Here is a 24307-nt window from a genome sequence, read left to right as displayed (position 1 = left end):
AAGGAGCTGATGAAACTAAAAGCCACCTTTGGCTTACTTATAAGAATCATCGAGGGAATTCCCTGATGGTTAGGGACTTGGCTGTTTCACTGCTGGGGCCAGGGGTTTGATTCCTGGTGCGGGAGCTTAGATTCCATAAACTGAACCATGCGACCTTCCTACCCATCCAGAAAAAGAGATTGGATTTATTGAAAGGGAGCCAGGTCGCCTTAAACATATATGAAGAAACCCTGAAAGTAAAACTTTATCTCACATAAAGTCTATTAGATCAGTAAGAAGAAATGGGATTACTTCTCAAAAATTCTGCGATCTCATCAAATGGACAATATTGAATGGTTTCCACTTCTGCACAGGCACGTGCATGCTTGCTAAGTTGCTTCAGTCATATCCAGCTCTGCATGACACCATGGACTGTAGCCCACCAGGCTCCTCTGTCCATGGGATTTTCCAAGCATGAATAGTGGAGTGGGTTGCTATGCTCTCCTCCAGGGAGTCTTTCTGACCCAGGGATCGAACCTGCATCTGTTACAACTAACCTGCATTGGCAGACAGCTTCTTTACCACTAGCACCACCTGGGGAGCCTAGGTATAGGCAGATCCAAGACAACCATGCGTCCAGAATCTGTCTCAAGCTTGGTCCCCTCCCAGAACAGGCCGCTCATTGTGGGGCTCTTTAAATTGTTTGAAAGCATGACCTCAAGGAAGCCTCTAGGAAGCCTTCTCTGAAATCCAAAACTCTCTGTTTTCCCAGTCATAGTATTTACCTCCCAAAGCAGTTATGTTTTGCCCCTCCTGAACTGTCAGCTTGGGTGATATTCATCTCATATTCAACTGTAGCTGCAGCAGTTGGCACTGCATACAGCAAACGGCGGGCATTCGTGAAGTAACTTGCTCCTTTATTCAACAAGTTGCTAAGCACCTACCACAGGTCAGGCATGGTGCCAGGTACTGGGGATGGAGTGACGAATAAGACAAAAGCGATCCTTCCCCACAAGCCAAAATGATGAAGATAAAGGTAAACATAAACCTGCAAACACAGTGAGGACACGTTGCAGTGAAGAAAAGTAGTCAAGGAGACCTTAACACATTCTGGAAGGACCTGGAAGGCATCCCTGAAAATGTAATATTTAAACTTACATTTGAAGAATGAGATGCAATTAGTTGGGGAAGAGACCTCCAGGTGAAAGGAACTGCAAAGGCCTTTGGAATTTGGCTCATTTTGGAATCTGGCACTAAGGAGAAGCTAAGGGTGGTTCTCCAGGGACTAGATCAAGTAAGGCAGCCTGAGAAGGATTGAACACTTTCTTAAGAGAAACAGGAAGTCGCTGGAGAGTTGTAAAAATTTGTGTTTCCATAGAACTGAGGTGGTGAGGGCAGAGGCAGAGGGAGTCAGCAAGGCGCTCAGGGATCTGATTTGACCTCAGAGGGCAGAGCAATAGAGAGAATCTAAGGTCCCCTTCCATACAGCATTTTAAAAAATTATTTATTTGGCTGTGCTGGGTCTTAGTTGTGGCATGTGGGATCTAGTTCTCTGATCAGGGATTGAACCCCGCTACTCTGCATTGGTGGAGAAGGCAATGGCAACCCACTCCAGTACTCTTGCCTGGAAAATCCCATGGAGGAGGAGCCTGGTAGGCTGTAGTCCATGGGGTCGCTAAGAGTCAGACATGACTGAGCAACTTCACTTTCACTTTTCACTTTCATGCATTGGAGAAGGAAATAGCACTCCACTCCAGTGTTCTTGCCTGGAGAATCCCAGGGATGGGGGAGCCTGGTGGACTGCCGTCTATGGGGTCGCACAGAGTTGGACACGACTGAAGCGACTTAGCAGCAGCAGCAGCAGCAGCATTACCCTGAATTGGGAGAGCAGAGTCAGCCGCTGGACCACTGGACCACTAGGGAAGTTTAGTGTTTATAATAATATTTAATTTACATAAAGTATACAAATCTTAAGAGCACAGTTCAAATTTTCACTTATGTACTGTACCCATCACTCCAGCCAAGATATAAATACATTAGCAAGCCCTACCTCCTCCAAACTACTAACCTCCATCATCATAAGTTAGTTTTGCTTTTTTATATAGATGTATGTAACTGTACAGTACATACTCTTCTGTATTTGCTTTCTTTCACTCATTATGTCATCTGTGAGATTTATGTTGCACAAAGCAAGTTCTTATTTTTTTCACTGTATTCCATTGTATATGACTATTTGTTCATTCTACTGTTGCTAGAAATTTATTTCCAGGTTTTGGCTATTATGACTTAAACTATGACATTCTTACATGTCTTTTGGTGGACATAAGCCAATCATTTCTACTGGGTATATACCCAACAGTGAAACTGCTGGTCATAAATATACAAATTTAACTTTTTATTTTCTCATATTTAGTTTTAGTAGATCCTGCTCATTGGTTTTTCAAAATGGTTGTACTGATTTACCCTCCTACCATTAAAGTGTGAAAGTCCCAGGTTCTCCATGTCCTCACCAACACTTGACATTACATCTTTTAAAGAAAGTTTCTGTCAGACTTCCCTGGTGATAGAGTGGATAAGAATCTGCCTGCCAAGGCAGGGGACACAGGTTCGATCCCTGGTCTGGGAAGCTTCCATATGCTGTAGAGCAGCTAAGCCCGTGTACCACAATTACTGAGCCTGTGAATTGCAACTACAGAGGCCTCGTGCCTACAGCCTGTGCTCCACAACAAGAGAAGCCACCACAGTGAGCTCGTGCACCGCAGCAAAAGGGGAGCCCCAGCTCACTGAGACTACAGAAACCCCTAGCAGTGATGAAGCAGCAAGGAAGACCCAGGACAACCAGAAATAAATTAAACATATATATATTTATATATATATAAATGTTTAAGTCACTCTTGTGGTGGTTTGAATGGTATCTCATTGTGCTTTTATTTTTATTTTTTTTTTTGGCTGGCTGTACAGCTTCCAAGATCTTAGTTCCTCAACCAGGGATTAAACCCAGGCCCCAGCAGTGAAAGTGCTGAGTCCTAGCCACTGGACCACCAGGCAAGTCCCTCATTGTGTGTGTTTTTTTTTTTGTTTTTTTTTTTTTTGCTATGCTGGGTCTTCATTGCTGCTCATTCTTTTCTCTAGTTGCGATGAGTGGGGCTCCTCTCTAGTTGTGGTGTGAGGGCTTCTCCTTGTAGTGGCTTCTCTTGTTGAGCACAGACTCTAGGGCGCTTAGGCTTCAGTAGTTGCAGCTTGTGAGCTCAGCAGTTGTGGCTCTTGGGCTCCGGAGCACAGGCTTAGGAGTTGTGGTATACCTGCTTACTTGCTCCACAGTATGTGGGTTCTTCCTGGACCAGGGATCAAATCTGTCCCTGTATTGGCAGGTGGACTAACATTACATAAAGCAAGTATCTTCTCCTGGGCCGTGGCTTTCATTTTCACTCTCTTGACATCTTTTGATAAAACAAGTTTTTAGTCTTAATGAGGTCCAGTTTTCTCTTTCATGGTTATCACTTTTTATGTCCCCTTCGCCCACTCCAAGGTTCTGAAAACATGCCCTTATTTTTTCTCAAAAATGTTTTGTAGTTTCCTATGTAGAGGTATTGCACATCTTTCATTAGATTGCTAGACATTTGGTTTTTTAGTACTATTATAAATGAAAATATTTTATTTTATTTTTTGATAATATTTAAAATTTTCATTTTCCAATTACATAGAAACAAGTGATCTTTGTAGATGCTGATAATTCACTTATGGGAGCAGCTTGTAGATAGGTTTGGATTTTATACTTATCTCACTGTGTCATGTTAAAAATAATCGTTTTCTCTTTCCCCCAATCTTTATATGAATACGTTTCTTTATCATTCTAGCTAGGACAGCCAATGCAATGCTAAATATAATTGATACCAATCACAGGAGAAGCATTCAGCATTTCAGTATTATATGTAATGCTGGCGTACATTTTAAAAATATATTGATATTTTATTTGGTTGCTCTGGGTCTGAGTTGCAGCACGAAGGATCTTCAATCTCCATTGTAGTGTGTGGAATCTTGTTGCAGCACGCAGAATCTAGTACCCTTACCAGGGACTGAATGCAGGGCCCTTGCACTGGGAGCTCGGAGTCTTAGCCGCTGGACCACCGAGGAAATCCCTGCTGGTGTGCATTTTTTGTATCTTTTATTAAACTAAGAAGTTCCCATCTATTTCCAGTTTTCTGAGTTTTTAAAATTTCCTTTTCCATTTTGAAAAGCAGACAACTGTGTGCACACCCCATTTGTTCACAGGGGTATAGAGAGGATAACTTGTGAAAAGATGTCAGGCTGTTCCATTAGGTAAATGGGGGCTCATGCCAGCAATTTTGGGATACTGCCAGCCTTTCCACCAATGGTCTCTGTGGGCGCAGCATTGCCAAGTCATCTGTAGCTGGCTGTTACAGACATTACTTGCACTCACTAACACTTGATTCTATACTTCCCTGTCTCTTAAGTGTGAACAAGGTAAGTTTAAATTGGAATAATGCAAAAATGAGCATGTCTGACAGTTCCTTTCTATTTCTGGGAAAAGAAAAAGCAGCTATCTTCTGACAGTACTAGGAATAGACACCAGGACAGTGGTCTATCTCAGCTCAGTGGAAGTCTGAAGACTCCAGGATTTCCAGATTTAAACCAAGGAGCAGCTGGAAGGAAAAAGTAAGCTGGCCCAGACATGAGGTATGTTTTGAGTGTTAAGTCACAACCCGGGATGATGAAAGCTGCAGAGCAAACCCACTGACTGTCTGGGATGGGACTTTCCCGGTGGTCCAGTGGTTAAGAATCTGTGCTTTCACTGTAGGAGGCACCGGTTTGATCCCCTTAGGCATGGGGAACTATGATCCTGCATGCTGCACAGTACAGCCAAAAACAACCAAAGGGAAAAAAAAAAAACCCAAAACAAACAAACCAATAAAAAAAAAAAGACAGTCCAGGAAACCAGACATAGAGAGGCATCTGACCCAGGAATATACCTTGGAACGGTTATAGTAAGTATGGACAAAGTTGGCACTTCTTGCTTTGTCAAGAAGCCCTTCAGATACTTGCAGAGGACAGCCCTGAGATTCTGATCATACACAGCTACAGATAAACCCAGTGCCAGGTTTTGAGCAGGTTTTAGAAGACCTAGTCCTTCCCAGAGTTGAGCCAGATCTCCAGGCTGTCTGAAGCAGTAGCAGTGCTGGACGTGGACTCACTCCTGCCAAACACCAGCTAGCCACAGAACCAGAGGTGTGCTCCTGCCCTGCTAGCGCTCAGCCCTGAAACTTATTTTTAGATCTGTGACTCAGAGGTCTAGAGCAGGACTGAGACCTTGGGGAGAGAGAAGCCCTGCTCATGAGCTGGCTCTTGCGAGTAGCATGGGTCTGGCTGTTTGACACCATGATCACATCCATTACAGACCGCAGCTGCAGTGATATGATTTCCAGTAGGACAGTCTCTTGAGGCCTCCATATTAGATGCCTTCTCTAAGACATGTGATATAATCTGGCAATCAGACTTGTATTCCCAAAAGTTCATCCTGGTTACTGCATAGAAAATGAATGGCAGGAGTACAGTATGGATGGAGGGCAGCCAACAAAGAGGTTGTTAAAGTCATAGAGGCAAGAGTTGATAGTGTTTTACACCAGAGTAGAGGCAAACAGAGTTACCAACTACAAATGTTTACCATCTTTTTCCTTTAAGACTACAATTGATGCTTTCGAACTGTGATGTTGGAGAAGACTCTTGAGAGTCCCCTTGACAGCAAGGACATCAAACCAGCCTATGCTAAAGGAAACCAACTCTGTGTATTCATTGGAAAGACTGATGCTGAAGCTTAAGCTCCAATACTGTGGCCACCTGCTGCAAAGAGCTGACTCATTGGAAAAGACTGATGCTGGGAAAGATTGAGGGCAAGAGAAGAAGCGGGCAACAGAGGATGAGGTAGTTGGATGGCATCATCAACTCAACGGACATGAATTTGAACTGACTCCAGGAGATGGTGAAGGACAGGGAAGCCTGGCGTGTTGTCCATGGGGTCACAAAGAGTCAGATGTGACTTATCAACTGAACAATAGCAACCTTTAAGACTACACTAAATAGTCAGTAAATGACTAAAATGATATTTAGAATATAAATACAGCGGGGCAGGGAGGAATCTGTGAGGTATGTTTCAACAAATTTCTGGACCAATTAGAACAGATGGAAGAAGTATGGTGACCCAGGGAAGAACAAAAGAATGCTGACGTCATACCCCAGAGTAACGATTGCGCAGGAGGAGCTGCTTGTCTGAAGCTCTGAAATGCTTCAGACTCTGAAAAAGCAGATAAGACAGACAGCAAGCATGAGAAGGGGGCTTAAAAACAGGAAAACTAACCTAAGGTGTGTCTGCACAACAAGCAGTGAACAATTTTGTTTCTCAGTGCTTTTACAGTGACCTACAATTAGACAACACACTCCTAGGAAAAACAAACAATAGAAGGAAGATTCTTTTCTGCAGGTACAGAGTATTTGTGCATCTGGAAACAATGGCACCTCTGAATGAAGCCCTTGGGAATTCAGAGACCTCGATGAAAAAGATACACCTTGGAGTATTTGTTGTTGTTCATTGTTGTTCAGTCACTCAGTTGTGTCCAACTCTTTGAAACCCCATGGACTGCAGCACACCAGGCTTCCCTGTCCTTCATTGTCTCCTGGAATTTGCTCAAACGCATGTCCATTGAATCAATGATGCTATCCAACCATCTCATCCTCTGTTGCCCCCTTCTCCTCCTGCCTTCAATCTTTCCCAGAATCAGGGTCTTTTCCAATGAGTTGGTTCTTCACATCCAAAGTACTGGAGCTTCAGCATCAGACCTTCCAATGAATATTCAGGGTTGATTTCCTTTAGGATTGACTGGTTTGATGTCCTTGCTGTCCAAGGGACTCTCAAAAGTCTTCTCCAGCACCACAGTTCAAAAGCATCAATTCTACAGTGCTCGGCCTTCTTTATGATCCAACTCTCACAATAAAGATACACCTTAGAGTATTTGTCAGGTGACAAATCCTGGTGATACTCAGAGTTCCAAGGCAACTCTTCTGCTTCCTTCCAGTGAGAGGTAAGAAAGAATTATCAGATTTTTGGATAAAGTCTACTACAGGAAGTGTACTACCAAGATTAACAATCCTGGTAAAAATACCTAAGAAACACAAAAGTCTGATTTGACAACTTTTACATTTGAGTAAGAGGGAGATTTAGTGAAAGAATAGAGTGGGTGGCATCAACGATATTATCTAATAAGTAGTAAGAGAAAGAGCTAAAGGAAAGATACAAATCTTTAAGTCAAAGGGGTCTACATGGGAATTTCCTGGTGGTCTAGTGGTTAGGATTCAGTGCTTTCACTGCTGTGACCTGGATTCAATCTCTGGTTGGGTTACCCCCACAAACTGTGCCCTGAGCCAGCCCCCCTCACCCCCAAAGAGGAAAAAACACATCATCTATCATGGGAAAAAAATCAAATTGGCATCAGACTTAGCACTGCTGCATGTTAGATGAACAGTCAGCAATTGAGCTGAGAATGATTTTTATATTTTAAAAGGTTGTTAAATAAGAAAAGAGGAAGTTGTGACAGAGACCATACTATCTGACCCTGTATACTTTTAAAGAATGCTCCCTAAAGTAAGAATTCCAGCAAACAAGGATATGGAAAACATGACATCCTAGGATCTGTGACTTTAACCCAGGAGAGCAATGAAGAGGAATCCTAGGATCCTAATTTTCCTGAAGATCTCAAAAGCAACATGTTGGAATTTTAGCAGGATGGCAAAATATTATAGGATGATGGGCTGTAGGAAAAAAAGGAGCCTTCATAAGCTAAATCAAATGATAGTTCAAGGTTAAGAGTTTGGGAAAACTTTATTATGTGATAAAGGCAACAAATACAAGTCAAATAGAACATTCAGAAACTCCAAGAAAAAAACAAAACTATAGAATAAATAAAAATCCAAGGAAACAATGGCCTTAATGAGAGTTGAAAATTGGTGAGCTCAAGAAAAATGAAATAGATTCCAAGTAACAGAGAACATACACCTGTACAAGAGACAATCAGAAATTCTATGAAAAAATACTGTAACCAAAACCAAAACTACAATAAAATATAAATTTCAGGATAGTGATTTCTTTTTGGTTGAGGCAGAAGTGAATGGAAGGGCTTTCCTGGTGGTTCAAATGGTAAAGAATCTGCCTCCAATGTAGGGACCATGACCCATCCCTGGGTTGGGAAGATTCCCTGGAGAAGGGATTGGCAGCCCACTCCAGTATTCTTGCCTGGAGAATTCCATGGACAGAGGAGTTTGGCAGGCTACAATCCATGAGCTGCAAAGACTCAGACTTGACTGAATGACTAATACACACACACACACACACACACACACACACACACACACACAGAAATGCAGTAGGGGAGTGGTAATATATACATGCAGGTTGTTGGTAATGCTCTAGTTTTGGGGTTAAGTGACAGGTCCATTTATTCATATTATGGGTCACATATCCTTCTGTATATATTAAACATGAAAAAGATAAAGGAAAAACAATCTAAAAGTTGAAAAAAGGCAAGGTCCAGTCATAAAGCAAATTAAAATGTAGATGATCTGGGCTTCCCTGGTGGCTCAGTGGTAAAGAATCTGCCTGCCAATGCAGGAGATGTGGGTGATCCCTGATCCAGGAAGATCCCACATGCCACGGAGCAACTTAGTCCATGCGCCACAACTACAGAGCCGCTGGGAAGACTCAACTGCTGAGCCTACATGTTGCCACTACTGAAGCCTGTGCACCCTACAGCCTGTGCTCTTCAACAGGAGAAGCCCGTGCACTGCAATGGAGACTAGCCTCTCCTCTCTGAAACTAGAGAAACGCCTACACAGGAACCAGGACCTAGCACAGCCAAAAATAAAAATAAATAAGTAAAATTTTAAAAATAATATAATATAGATGATCCTAAGAAACTGATGGAAATTCATAAAAAAAGATAATCCAGTTAATCTTTTTTTTTTTTTTTTTAAACATTGGTTTTATTTTACAGAAGATGCTTTCTGCTGATTGTGTTTGGCTAGTTTGTCAAAAGAAAAATATGAACAGTTGTAGGTTTAACAATACAAAAGATAGCTACCTATGGTCAAATTAAACACATTCCAGTGGACAGAGCTGGACACTCATTTCAACTCCAGTCTGCTGTCCCCAGCTATGATTTCATTCTGTCACAACTGAACTCTGACTATGACCCCTGCCACAAAAGGAACCTGAAAACTACTCAAAAGCCACAGGGAGGAGAACTAAAAGTGTGTTTTTTTTTTTATCTCACTGGAGTATGACTGGGGGAGTTAACAAATTCTGATAGGCCGGAGTCATCTATGTGTTGCAAGCGAAACAGAGTTTCTGGATGCTAGCAAGTCATTGCTACTGTGAATTCTGGTGAGTGAGGCCACCTGCCTTGCTTTCACCTGAATTCACGTGCAGCACATAAAGGACCCAGGACAGCACTGCCGCCACCGAGGATGAAATAAGGTAAATAGCAGAACATGTATCTTCCTCTTATTTAAAGGGAGGGTTAACAGGCCTGGTTTCCTTCCCTCGTCCCATGAGACTGCCAATCAAATGAACACTTGCTGCCACAGCAGAGTCATTGCCTCCTTTAAGACACAGGCTCTGGTTCACATCGACGGAGGCAACACAGACATCCACAAGGCCAGGAGGCGGGCTGGGGCATCCTACTGGCCGTCAGCAATGTCTTTGGCTATGGTAGCCCCTTTGTACAGCGGGGACCCCGAGGAGGAGGGTGCCGAGACCAGGTGGGTGAGGGAGGCAAAGTGAGCAGAGAAGCCTCGAAAGAACTGGGCTCTCAGCCCGCTGGGCACTCCTGCAACCTGGGCACCCAGGGTGATCGTGCCGTTGTTCACAGACCACAGGCTGGCATACTGGCTGGAGCCCATAGGAGGACCAGCATTGGGACCCATGGGGAGCATGCTGGCGCGGGCAGGCATTCCAAGGCTGGACAGTTGTCATGGGTTGGAGCGTGGACATGCGGATGAATTGTCAGAAAAGGTTCAAGAATTGTTCTGCTGCGTAAGGGCTGGGGTAAGGGGTCTCCTGGATGGTGCTTCCTCAGGGCCAGGTACCTTTCCCAACCGTGCATGGAAGGCTGTGAGAGGAAGTCGCTGAACTGAGGGTTGGAGGTGGCCGGTGGACACAGGGTGCTGGTTCCAGGAATCAGCCAGCACTCAGATGGCTGGCTGTCTCCAGGTTTTTCCATCATATCTTTGTGATCACTTCTTTGCTTCGCATCAAGGAAAGCTTTTGCAAAGGGATTCTATTAAATTTTAAGAGCTGCTAGCTCCTCATTTTGGTAAGTGCTCACTGCCATGAACTGGGTCTCCCGGGAAGCAGTGTTTAACACGATCTAGCCCTCTCCATTGAGCTTGTCGGAGAGCTTGATTTTGCTGAAGGAGACAGGCGCCTTCAACCAGTGTGCGCCGAAGTTGGGCAAGTCAGGGAAGATGTAGACGCAGCTGGGCGTCTGCGGCTCAGGCTTGCTCTGTGGTACACACTCCTGGTTCAGGTATTTTGAGAGGTTGGAAGTCCAGCAGGAAGGAGTACACGGCGTTGGGGTCCAGGCTGGACATGCTCACCTTCAGTACCGGGGACACCCTCCTACCGCTCGTGGTCACCATCATCTCGTTGGTCAGCTCCTTGAAGCGCAGCCCCAGCCGGCTCTCCTCTAGGCCAAGGCGCAGCTCGCGCTCCCTGGGCCGCCTTCTCGCTGCCTGCCTGCTACTCACTCTCTACGGCTCAGCAGATGGTCCATGGGGTACTGCAGGTTCTTCCCCCGCTCTCAGTGTTGGGGGAGCTCATCCTCCTGCCTGCTTCCTCTCCACTGCCCCCCAAGCCCTGACTTGGCTACTCGAGAGGAGAGCCACCTTCACTGCAGTCGGTGGCCTCTATTTCAAGAAGAGGGGCCTCCCGGGTCTCAGACCCAGATGGAGGGCGAGAAGAGAGATCTGGGGAGTGGTGGGGGGGCGAGGGAAGGGGTCGGGGAGGTTATTCCACTTGAACTGCCGACAAACGTCTGTGTGGTCAAAGTGAAAGTGAAAGTGACTCAGTCCTCTCCGACTTTTTGCAACCCCATGTTCTATACAGTCCATGGAATTCTCCAGGCCAGAATACTGGAGTGGGTAGCCTTTCCCTTCTCCGGGGGATCTTCCCAACCCAGGGATCGATCCCAGGTCTCCCACATTGCAGTCGGATTCTTTACCAGCTGAGCCACAAGAGAAGCTCATGTAAGGTAATACACATCCTGAAAAACGGGCTGAATGTAAATGGTATAATCTCCATCGGAAAGGACACGGGAACATTAGAATTATGAAGTCATGTCTCCTATTACCCAGAATCTCAGTTGTTAATCTTACAGATACATTCACCTATTTGTTAAATGACTCATTCCAACACTGTTTGGACCAGCAAAACTTGGAAACAACCTAGCTGCCTGTGAAGAGGGTAACCTGTAGGTCTGAGTGACAGTGAGAAAAGGGGAGCAGACTGCAATTGGAAATTCTGTTTAAGTTATTTTTGAACTATTTGAATGCATACATTAAAGCCTCAGCCAGGGACTTTCCTGGTGATCCAGGGGTTAAGACTCCACCTTCCAATGCAGGGGGTGTGGGTTTGATCCCTGGTTGGGGAGCTAAGATGCCACATAATCTCTCTGCCAAAAAACCATAACATAAAAAAAAAAAAGAAGCAATATTGTGATAGGATAGAAGCCTCCGCCAGAGGAACAGTTCACTGAGGAGACGAAACAGGCCCCCAAATTACAGATCTCTGCCACTGGCAGTCTGGGCCACCTGTTCCAACTGTCAGAGGGCAGGGGGAATCACTCTGGGTTACTGTGCTGGTTTCCTAACTGTCCTCCCTACTAGTTTATCCTCAACACAGCAGTCAGATGTTTTTACTTTCTAAAATTTATTTATTTAAAATCCAAAGACATACACATGGACGAGATTCACTGACCATTGTAGTAGAAGTGCTTTTTCTTTTTTGGCCACACCACGTGGCTTGTGGGATCTTAGTTCCCCAAGGAACCCAGGCCCCAGCACTGAAAGTGCTGACTCCTAACCAGTGGACCACCAGGGAATTTCCCAATTCTTTTTAAATGTTAGTCAGATTGTCACTCTTCTTTCTATTCAAAACCCTACAACTGCTTCCCATTTGGGAACAAATGTCAATGATTAGTGCGGACTCCACTATTCCTTCCCTGTCAAGACTCCACTGACTCTAACCTCATATCCCACAAGCCTCTCCTCACTTACTCTGTGCTGTGATGTGCGTAGTCACTCAATCATGTCCAACTCTTTTCGACCCCACGAACTGTAGCCCGCCAGGCTCCTCTGTCCATGGGGATTTTCCAGGCAAGAATACTGGAGTGGGTTGCCATGCCCTCCTCCAGGGGATCTTCCCAACCCAGGGATCAAACCCAGGCCTCCTGCATTGCAGGATTCTTCACCATCTAAGCCACCAGGGAAGCCCATGAATACGGGAGTGGGCAACCTATCCCTTCTCCAGGGGATCGTCCCGACCCAGGAATCAAACCGGGATCTCCTGCATTACAGGAGGATTCTTTACCAGCTGAGCTACCAGGGGAGAAGCCACTCCCTCACTCTACTCCAGCCATAATAGGTTCACTCCTGCTTCAGGGTCTTTGCAGCTAAAATTTTCTCTGCTTGAACATCCAGTCAGCTTCTTGAGTCATTTATCAAATGTTAGGTTCCCTAACCTATTTTAAATTGAAGCAGCAATCCCCCCTCAAGCCCATACACCCTGTCTTGTCCTCCCTTCTTGGTTTTTTTCTCCACAGAACATAAGCATCTTTTTGGTCATGCCATGTGACTTTCAGGATCCTAGTACATTGACCAAGGATTGAAGTTGAGCCCCTGCAGTGAAAGTGAGCTGAGTCCTAACCACTAGACCGCCAGGGAATTCCCTTAAGCATCTTAACAGACTACAAATTTAATTATTTGTCTCCTCCCAGAACACAAGATCCAAGAAAGGCTGGTTTTATTTTGTTCACTGTTGCTTACCCTGCAAATGAACTATACCCCTTGCATATAAAGGCTCAGTAAAGATTTGTTGAATAGCTTTCTGTTTTCTACAGAAAACCAGTAAAACTAAAACCAAAAGACTAGGGATGGGAAGGGATGACAGTATGACTGAGGGTTTTCATTATAAGCCCTCTGAGGCATTTAAATTAAAACACATGTGTACACATATCTCTTATCAACATAAAACATTTTAAAAGTAAGAGACAGTAGATATATCTAGAAAGTAGAATTGATAGAACTTGCTAACAGGCGTGAAGCTGGTGTAAAACTGAAGGAAATGGTGTCAAAGGTGACTTTCATATTTGCAGCACAGTTGGGCTAGTAGATGGTGTTGCTACATCCTAGATCAAGAACACTGGAAGAAAAGCAGAGGGAATGGGAATTCCCTGGTGGCCCAGTGGTCAAGACTCAGCGCTGTCAATGCTGAAGGCTCAGGGAACTACTACCCCAAAAGCTGAGTGGCCAGCCAAAAAGGAAAAAAAGAAAAAAAGCCATCACTTTAGTTTGGGCAACACTACATTCGAGAGGTTACCATAAGACCTTTAATGACAAAATCAAGAAGTGAGATTCAGGGATGTCCCTGGTGGTCCAGTGGTTAGGACTCAGCACTTTTACTGTGGTGACCCTGGGTTCAATCCCTGGTTGGGGACTAAGATTACACAAGTGGAGCAGCCGACCAAAGAAAAAAAAAAAGGGTCAGATCCAGACTTAGAAAAGATCTGTGCTAGATAAGTGAATATGAGAATAACTCCATAGATAAGCCCCCCCCACCACCCCAAAACAAGTGACCTTAGCTAACAGGATCACAAAGGTGGTTTTCCCAGCGTGAGGCTTTTCCTGATGTGCTACCCCTGTGATTTCCCCAAATGTGGGAAACTCCACTGAATAATTGTGGTAGTATGCGCGTGTGTTGAGGGGAGGACAGGGAGTGGCAGGGAGAAAAGAAAAAAAAGCTAAAGCTGAACCCTGAGGAACACTAATATTTTAAAATGGGGTGACTGTAGAATCAGAATTAGGCAGACTGAGGAGCAGCAGCTAGAGGCGTGGGAGGAAAACCAGGTGAGTATGGCAGCCAGGAAGACGAGTATTTTCAGAAGGAAGAGGTGGACTGCATGGAATGGTTCTGCAAAGCAAGTAAGAGGAAAACTTCGAAAGGCTTACTGGAGATCATTAGTGACCTTACCAAGAACTGTTTTAGTGGTGCATGGGAGTGGAACAAGGTGGGCTAAGAAGTGAAAGGGAGATGAGCTGTCAGATAGTTAAGAGAGCTAAGTAGCAACTGATAGGATGTAGGATTCAAGAATAATTTTCTTAACAAATAAGCTTATAACATGATAAATGCTACATAGTTACAACTGTATGTATACTTTATTGTTTTGCAGATACTGCCTTTTTTACAAACTGAAAGTTCTGTGGCAACCCTGTGCCTAGGAAATCTATCAGGGCCATTTTTCCCAACAGCACTATTTTAAAAATAAAGGTAATGTACATTGTTTTTTAGGCACAATGCTATTATCGCACATTTAATAGACCAAAGTACAGTGTAAATCTAACTTTACACTAGGAAAAAAAAATTTGTCTGTCTCACTTTATTGTAATGTTTGCTTTACTGGGGTCTGGATCTGAACCCACAATATTTCTGTTATGCCTGTATATATAAACATATGAATATGCCATATAATATGCTGGCATAATAATTAAATGTGAATGGGAAGGATCTTTTTTTTTTTTTTTTTTTTCTCATTAAACTTTTTTTTAATGGGTCTCAAATTCTGTGACAGATTTTTGGTCAAGTTGTTTTCATTAAAAAGTACTGATTTTAAAAACTAATAACTTAAACTGCCACACACAAAACATATGGTCCACAAAAACATTCTCCTTTCCTTCTGAAGGTTTTACGATGCATTGTTATCATTAACCAGTCTTTTACTATCAAACTTAAATGGCCAATTGAGACAAACAGTTCTGAGACCGTTCTTCCACCACTGATTAAGACTGGGGTGGCAGGTGTTGGGGATAATATTCATTTAGCCTTCTGAGCTTTCTGGGCAGACTTGGTGACCTTGCCAGCTCCAGCTGCCTTCTTGTCCACTGCCTTGATGACACCCACAGCGACTGTCTGTCTCATGTCACGCACAGCAAAACGGCCCAGGGGAGGATAATCAGAGAAGCTCTCGACACACATGGGCTTGCTAGGAACCATATCAACAATGGCAGCGTCACCAGATTTCAAGAATTTAGGGCCATCTTCCAGCTTTTTCCCAGAACGACGATCAATCTTCTCCTTCAGCTCAGCAAACTTGCAAGCGATGTGAGCTGTGTGACAATCCAGCACAGGTGCATATCCAGCACTGATTTGGCCTGGATGGTTCAAAATAATCACCTGAGCTGTGAAGCCAGCAGCTTCCATGGGTGGATCATTTTTGCTGTCACCAGCCACATTGCCATGACGGACATCTTTGACAGACACGTTCTTGACATTGAAGCCCACATTGTCCCCAGGAAGGGCTTCACTCAATGCTTCATGGTGCATTTCTACAGACTTCACTTCAGTTGTTACACTGACTGGAGCAAAGGTGACCACCATGCCAGGTTTGAGAACACCAGTCTCCACACGACCCACAGGGACAGTACCAATACCACCAATTTTGTAGACATCCTGGAGAGGCAAACGCAAGGGTTTGTCAGTTGGGTGAGTTGGTGGCAGGATGCAATCCAGAGCTTCAAGCAGGGTGGTTCCACTGGCATTGCCATCCTTACGGGTGACTTTCCATCCCTTGAACCATGGCATGTTAGCACTTGGCTCCAGCATGTTGTCACCATTCCAGCCAGAAATTGGCACAAATGCTACTGTGTCGGGGTTGTAGCCAATTTTCTTAATGTAGGTGCTGACTTCCTTAACAATTTCCTCGTATCTCTTCTGGCTATAGGGTGGCTCAGTGGAATCCATTTTGTTAACTCCAACAATTAGTTGTTTCACACCCAGAGTGTAAGCCAGAAGGGCATGCTCACGGGTCTGCCCGTTCTTGGAGATACCGGCTTCAAATTCACCAACACCAGCAGCAACAATCAGGACAGCACAGTCAGTCTGAGATGTGCCTGTAATCATGTTTTTGATGAAGTCTGTGTCCTGGGGCATCAATGATGGTAACATAGTACTTGCTGGTCTCAAATTTCCACAGGGAGATATCAATGGTGATACCACGCTCACGTTCAGCTTTCAGTTTGTCCAAGACCCAGGCATATTTGAAGGAGCCCTTTCCCATCTCGGCAGCCTCCTTCTCAAACTTCTCAATTGTTCTCTTGTCGATCCTGCCACATTTGTAGATCATATGGCCAGTCGTGGTAGACTTCCCTGAATCTACGTGCCCAATGACAACGATGTTGATGTGGGTCTTCTCCTTTCCCATTTTGGCTTAGGTTTAACGGTGGTTTTCACGACACCTGTGTCCTGGCGGCAAACCCGTTGCGAAAAAGCGGGAAGGATCTTTAAGGAAGAAATTGAATACAGGCAGAGAGGTAACTCAATAATGTTAAGTCTGGGAATGGGGATGGTGGGAGTCAGGGCAACAGAACACAAGCCGTTTTTTGATCCGTGGTCTTTTGTTTTTACAGGACAACCAGAATAAGGCTGGGTGCACATGAGCTTAGCGTAGAGTATGGTTTAAGTGCCTGAGGCAGTTTCCATCCAGTGTCTTCTAGTTTTTTGAAATGCGTAACAGGGCCATTTGCTTACTAGAGAGGTGATTGCAGAGTAGTAGTATGTTTTGCTGGCAGTGTTGAGGGCCCAGGAGAGAGCAGTCAGGTTTATAGTGGTACTAATACATTCACCTGTGAGTCTCTTCCACAGGACACAACCCTCTCAGTGAATACTGACCATGTGGGCGGGTGGCTGTTTTCAGGGCTGAAGTTTCTCTAGGCAAGAACACAGAAAGTTCAGAAAAGCACAGGAGTTTAAGGTTTGTAAGAGAATGATGGTTCAAGGAGTTTAGGCTAATTGGAAATAGGAAACAGGAAAGCAAAAGATGGAAGCTAGTTAATCCAACCAAGACTCCTGACCTGGAGGTATGCACCAACCAAGCTGAAAGCAGTTACTGAGCAAAGGAGTGGTTAGGTCACTCTGTGTGTATTTATTATTTCTTGAGCAAGTCAGTTGGAAGATCAAAGTGTGAGGTGTCTAAATCCATGATTCAGAGATGACGCAGTTGAGGCTGATGGACAAGGTCCAGGTGTGTCTACAGGTTTGGATGGGAGGAGATGAGAAGAAAAGGTCATGGGATAAGGAACAGGAACCAGGGTGTGGGGTGGGTCCACAAGAGTTAACACAGCAAGGCTGACTACTATCCTTTATAAAGATGGCTTATAAGTTCAGCCCTGGCTGACACCTGGAAACTAGGATTTGAGGAGGGTTCCCATCATTCCCAGCATGGAAGAGTGGCTCAAGATGCCTAACCTGTTTGGACAGTCAATGTTGTTTACTTATGCTTTCGAGTCTGGGATTTTAGTATGTGCCACACAGAAGGTGCCTACATAACCAGACCCCAATCAAAACCCTGGGCCCTCAGTTGCTGAGGCAGTTTCCTTGATAAAAATCATTCCATACAGGTTGGAACAATTTGTTGCTTGGGGCATAAAGTATTGATACATCCTTTGTGACACCCTCTGAAAATCTGAGCCTGGTTTGCTCCAGACTTTGTCCACCACATACCTTTTTCTTACTTTTGCGTTGCACCTTTTTAATTTTGCTTTTTCTTTAATTTTGCCCTAAGAATGACAGTATGAGTATTATGATCCTGGGGACTCCCAACACAGATGGGTAAACCACACAGATGAATTCACTTGGAGAAAGACAGGAATAATTTTTTTTAAAGATGGTAGTCATCAGGTAACCAGGAGAGTGAGAGGATCACATAAGCCTCAACAGAGTAAGTAGGGGTTTTACCAGGAAGGGAGGGAGGAAGGACACCAAGCCCACGTCCTCGACATTGGTTTGTAGGGCAAAGAATACTCTGGTGCTGCCACTGGGCAGGGTGGTGGGTAGAGCAGTGTCCTTGGGGAAGAAAGGCTAGGGCCGTAGAGGAGGAGTAACCCAGGATCTGCTCTAATGGACACACCTATGTCTGCATCTACAGCACACCAGGGTTTCTGGTACTTTATTCTCATGGTACAAATTCCTTGCAGAAGCACACTTGTGGAGTGGCACCATAGCTGGGCACTATTATCCTTCACAGCAGTCCAAGTCCTTAAGTGGTGTAAGTCAGTGTTCCTCTCACTGACTCCAACTTCAGCTTCTCTTGAGGAGGAAAAAAACAGTGCCAGCATTATTTTAACAGCCAAAAGCTAGAAATGACCCGAATGTGGTATCAACAGTAGAACGGCTAAACCGTTGTTTCTTAACACAACGGAATATTACACTGCAACAAAAATGAAGAGCCCACAGACAGCCAAACACAACAACATGGATGAATCTCACAAATACAATGTTGAGCTAAGGACAAAAGAGTATATACTGTATAATTCCATTTATATAAATAACAGGCACAAGCAAAAGCAATCTATGTTGTTAAAAGTTAGGATCGTGGTTAACCTTGACGGCGTGGGAGCTACTGGAAGGGAGTTGTAATGAGCTTCTGGGCACTTTTACATAGGTAATTACGATGTGTGTACTTGTCTGTGTACATACCACACTTTAAAACCGAGCAGTGCTACTCAATACACTACATTAAAAAAAGCAAGTTTCACAACAGTATGTATACTATGAACCTATTTTTGCCAAAAAGCATGTGCCTGCACACAACAATGCCGCCTGGAACGCACAGCCAAACGGTGTTATCAGTGGTCAGCACTGACTGGTGGAACTGTAGACTTTCTTTCTTCATCTTTTTATAAACCATCTTCCATACGGCCCATATCCTTTTTACAATGTATTACTTTTACAAAAATGAAACCACACCTCATTCCTTCATAGACCGCAACCTGCAAAGCTCCAATACCCATTTGGGGACAAAGAAATGCTATTAACTTAAAACACTGGAGTAAGGGATAACTGCCACCCAACTAACCCATTAAAAAAATTTACAAAACAATTTCAGCACAAGCAAAATCCTGAACTGCAATGCTGGGATTTGCATTCTCATCAACAATCCTGTGTAGGGCTAGCGCTGGAGGATTATCAGGATTAAATGAAAACCAGGATGACAGAAGCATACTCCAGACACCCAGTAAACATGTTCCTGTCCTCTGTCCTGCGATGACTGTAAATCATTCACTGGAATTCATTTCAATCTCGCCTGGGCCCAGGCGTCTCCCACTTCAAGCTGGAATTCTCTCCTCTCTGCCCTTCCACTTCCAAACTGCTCTTCAAGTCTGGAGGCGAACTCAAGCCTTTCTGGGTCATGAGCTCCTCGCTGGCCGCGCTCAGTTGTTTGTGTGTGCCTAGACTATGAGTCACTCTAAGAAAGCCTTATTATTGAACTGAAATGTGCTTTGGCCTCACAGGGCTGCTCTCTTTCTTTACAAACCACAATATGGACACCAGTGTGTTCAGGTTGATTTTTATATGTTTATGAGCTAAACCTGAAAACATTTTCATCAATCAGCCAAGTCTGTTAAATATGAACCAAGCTGGAATTTAAAGAACACCCATATCACTGGCTCATAGCTCAGCACCATCATGGAGAACAGAAACCACATTAGATTCATAGTCTCACTATGTGCTCTTGGGGTCAGATTTATGAATGTCTCAAAAACCACAAAAACTTGCTTTTACAAACCCTGGCCCTGAAAAACAGGATACAAACCTCTGCGTCACTCCTCCTCAGGAGGCTGGGAAGTCCCAAGAGCAGGGCCTGGGTCCTCCATCTGTAGCTTCCCAGCGTACGCACGAGCTGACCGATTGGTTGCTGCTGGTCTCTGAGACTGCCACTCAGAGGTAGACTCTCCTTTGTGTCCCTTGCCTGACTAGCTCCTGGGCCAAGAAGTTGTCCCAGTGTCTATCAGGGGAGAAGTTAGGGCAGCCTGCTCTGTGCAAAGCCCCATTAGCACACTCAGATTCAGAGATTAACGGTGCTACTTTACTTCCCTAAGTTGGATTCCCATTAATACCTGTCATCTTCTAAAATCAGTCAAAACAGGTAAACTAAGCAAATTGGTGACATTTGAGCTCCTCTGAAAGTTCACTCACCTTCATTACTTTATACTGTGATACTCTCCCCACTGTCACAGTTTAAGCCAGCTTATAGTGTCTGAACCAACAGGGCAGGGAGATCCCGAAACACTGAATCCAGACCCGATTAGATAGATGTGAGCTATGACCACAGGGTTTTGGGGAAACAGCAGCTTTTCTTTCAGGCAGATAACCCATGGAGACAGGGACAAAAGCCATGTAAAACTGACACACAGAAACAACACAACACACTCATTTCCTACATGCTGGGAACTGAGCCTCAGTACCCAAAGCAGCTGAACATTGGAAGGAACAAGTCTCCATTTTTCTGTTTCCCCCTAGATTCTGTCCTGCAGACACGCACCCCCTCTATCACTTAGTTCTTTCCCTCTTCATGATGGAGCCACAATTTAGATACACTGAATCTGGAACAATAGAGAAATGATTTAAAAAAAATAGTTCTACATGGAAACCTCACCAAGGCCCTTAACATGGAGGGTGTTAAATTAGATGAGCCAGCTGTGATGTTTTAAAATTGGCTTTCTAAACCTGGCTCATCAGAAGTACTGTGGGATTTAAGGTTGCCAGTTTTCACAGCAGAACTTTAAAATCAGACACGCCAACTGTGGGGCATGGGAATTTGTACTTTAAAAAATGCTCCTCAGCTGATTCTGGTTAAGAGATTTATGAACAACTGATGGAGAAGAGGATGAATTGGTAATTCCTAATGTTATAACCAGTTTCCAACATGCTGATAGTATTCCTGAAAGTAAGGTTCTTTTCCTTTCACATACTATACAGATTCTTTAGTGAAGTTTTTTTTTTTTTTAAATCTGGGGGCGGGGGGATTCCCCACTCATTGCCTTTCCATGCAGAGAGACTTTAGTATTTCTGTAAATGGAAGGGACACTGCTGCACTTTGGACTGGATAATTGATTAAGGGACACCGTCCAGCAGAGAACAGGACATTTACCATCCTGGCCCTTACTCTTTAAAAGTCAGTGGTGTCTCAAATTGTTCAAATCATTGTGATAACCAGAACATCTGCTTTCACATTTCTAAATGCTCCCCAATGTCAGTTCACCCCTGATTAAGAGCCAGTGAGTTGAATGAACATTCCTGACCTCTCTTGATAGCCCTCACATCAAGTTGTGCTTCTGGAGGGAGAAATGGTCTCTCCAAAGACAAGTTTGGAGGAATCAACCCTCCCCTTTTCCCTCTTTTGCACCTGCCTGCTTGTAGAGCATGTATTCTAGCCTGAGGTTGCCAGTTTGGCCTGTTATCTGGCTGACTTAATCTCATGTCATGGATTGTAACTAAGGAGCTTGCTGCATGCTAGGAGGGGGAGAACGGGCTTCTAGCTTTACCTAAACACCTACGACAATATATAAATCCTAGGAAAAGAGAAATTAATTTTGCTAATTTTAAGGAATATAAACCCTTATGTGTTAAAGATGCCTTGTACTGTAATTCTTTCTATTGGAAGGAGAATATTAGTGTTTAAAGAGAAAGAACTTTGACGAACATTTTTTATTGAATAATTTTATTCTGTCTCAGAATAAAAATCTGCTTTAATATTATAAGGTGCACTGCAGGTATGTCATGCTGCCAGTTATTATTGGGGTACCAAATGCCCCAGTCAATGACCCAGAGGGCTTGAAAAATGCATGAATTCATACTTTCAGAGCATGTAGAATTGGTATTTACAGTTTTTCTTTTTTCTTCAAAGTAGCCCAGGATATCTCCGACAGTCTACACAGCTATTGTCATAGCACTTACTTTGATGTTCCGAATGTCTCGGAAATGTGGTCAATATCATAATTTGTGGGTCCTCCAAAAGATTTTGTTAACATGCAAGCAAACAGTATTAAACAATATCATCTAAACTATGGCTGCCAAGTACTGGACCTCAATACTGAAACTGAATTACAAAACATTTTCTTGTAGAGCCATACAAAAGATATAAAATTAAAATTAAAAATATCAACCACCTTTAAATATTTCAATTCTCCTACAGTGCAGTTTTTTGTATCTTTACCACTACTGATTATTTTAAGGAGAAAGTTAACAAAAATCAAAATAGATAAAAATATTTAAATCTTTGGATCCCTTTATTCTATGGCCTTCATAAAAACACAAAAGTGGCCAGATTTCCACCCCCACCACTACAGCTTAAAATAGCAAAAAGATTTATTAATAATTTATCATTAGCAATGAACTCTATACTGAGTCATTTGTGGGTCATAGGCCTAAGGACCAGTGTTATGGTATCTCATAGGTTGCCAAAATAATTTCTAACACTCTGAATCCTCTTGAAATATAATGGAATGAGTCAAATATCACAACAAAATTCCAGGCATATCAGGAAGAACAGGTTAATTGACACCTAGTTTTATTGTCTTAAAAAAGGGGGGATACTTATTTGAAAATACAGCTAATACATTCTTATCTATGATTATTTACATTTATATACTGAAAATATCTATTATTTGGATAAATCCTGTGATATGCCATTTGCTACAAAATAAAATTCTTACAACAAGCATGAGTAATTTATCCTTTTTAGATAATGAATGTATCAAATCTTCATTTATGTTCCAAACATTAAAAAAAAAAAATCAAATCAACAATCTTAAGCCTCAAAAGCTATGAAAAAAAGACCCACCCACAGTTCTGCTCCTCAGCACATCAACTTCTGCAAGGACACAGTATGTTTGCTGACTTTAAAATGTTTATTCTTTAAAAAATTAGTTGCTTTTTATACAGCTATACAAAGTTCTTAATGTTTCTTTGGCAATGGGATATAATGGAATTTTACAACTATATAAAAAAGTTACCTTTGCCTAAGAAACAGTATTTACTGTGTATACATAGTTGACTGACAAAATTCTCTACCATCCAGCACCCTAATTAATTGACGAAATAAGCTACCTCAAAAGGGATATTACAGGATTTCCAAAAAAAAAAGAAAAAAAAAAAAAGAAAAAAGGGAAGAAAAGATATAGACAGACAGACAGACATACACACACACACACACACACACACACCCTTCTGTGGCTCAAAACACAGTATCACGGCCCTATCTGCAGGCAACTTGCAGGAATTGCCAAATACATTTAGTGATAAGAAAAATCCTTTCAGTGATGAAAAAATACTTATAAGTTTCACTGGAGTACTGCTTTAGTTTAACTATACATAAGAAATTACTTAACCTTCTGCTATTCCAAATATAATTAATGCTCATTTTTTAAGATGAGCCTTCCCCCCTACCCCCAAAAGTAACTGCATTGTATCTCTGAAATTAAGCAGAAAAACAAACAAAAACCCAGTGCTGGTGACAAATATACAGCAAATTCACTTCTTCATTCTTCTCAAAGACTGAAACCAATTCTCAGGACCACGAGGAACTAGAAATCCATCTATTTTTAAAGACTTGTTTGTAGACTATGCAGCAACTTTGTTGTCTTTCTAAAAAGGAAAAAAAAAAATTTAGCTCATGTTTCAAACTACTGGGGTTTATTAATAAGTATTTCTCTCTACTTTGCTTAAGTATATTTTTCACTACCTTTAAATTAACTTTCCTCCTTAAATTAAATTTCCTCCTCTTAACTTTCATGTATAAATTTGTTTCACTGATTTCCAGGAAACACTTTTTATACCTTACACACTCAACAGTAGCTCATTATTGCTAACTGTATTTTCCAGTTAATAGAGGTTAATGCAGTGGTACTGTCAGAGCAAGAAGGTTCCCCCATTAAAACACAGGTATGCCCTACTACCTTTGGTGCTGTCCTAATAATTTCAAAAAATAATTAAGCCTTGAACACAGTAGTCAATCTCATCAAATACAACTGACAACATATACTGGAAGAAGATTAATAAAATTCCTAAGTTTCTGATATCTTTACTAAGCAATAAAATATCAGGTGGCAAAATAATATTTCTCTTCAATGTTTCAAGCCAGGAGAAAGAAATGATTTGAAAAATTCATTTTAAAAGGACTTTTATGAAAATATGAAATAAATATTAAATATA

The 24307-nt window shown here is 42.9% G+C and overlaps 1 protein-coding gene and 2 pseudogenes across 5 annotated transcripts in view; all 3 read right to left on the bottom strand.

The window, feature by feature from the left end:
- Positions 1–7891: 7891 nt before the first annotated feature.
- On the bottom strand, positions 7892–10864 carry LOC136161175 (T-box transcription factor T pseudogene; annotated as a pseudogene).
- Positions 10865–15102: 4238 nt separating this feature from the next.
- LOC136161174 (elongation factor 1-alpha 1 pseudogene) lies at positions 15103–16594 on the bottom strand (annotated as a pseudogene).
- Positions 16595–18244: 1650 nt separating this feature from the next.
- Positions 18245–24307, bottom strand: part of LSM14A (LSM14A mRNA processing body assembly factor) — a 57346-nt gene continuing 51283 nt past the window's right edge. For all 5 annotated transcript variants that reach the window (XM_065925772.1, XM_065925776.1, XM_065925773.1 and 2 more), the window contains one exon: positions 18245–23740. Coding sequence is in view for 2 of the 5 variants with exons in the window: in XM_065925773.1 (XP_065781845.1) it covers positions 23717–23740 (24 nt within the window). In the remaining 3 variants the exon portion in view is untranslated. The remainder of the gene's footprint in view (positions 23741–24307) is intronic.

Source organism: Muntiacus reevesi, chromosome 2 (genome assembly GCF_963930625.1).
Source record: "Muntiacus reevesi chromosome 2, mMunRee1.1, whole genome shotgun sequence".
Lineage (NCBI taxonomy): Eukaryota > Metazoa > Chordata > Mammalia > Artiodactyla > Cervidae > Muntiacus > Muntiacus reevesi.
Note: the sequence above shows the minus strand (reverse complement) of the source record. Positions and strands in the feature narration are given on the sequence as shown.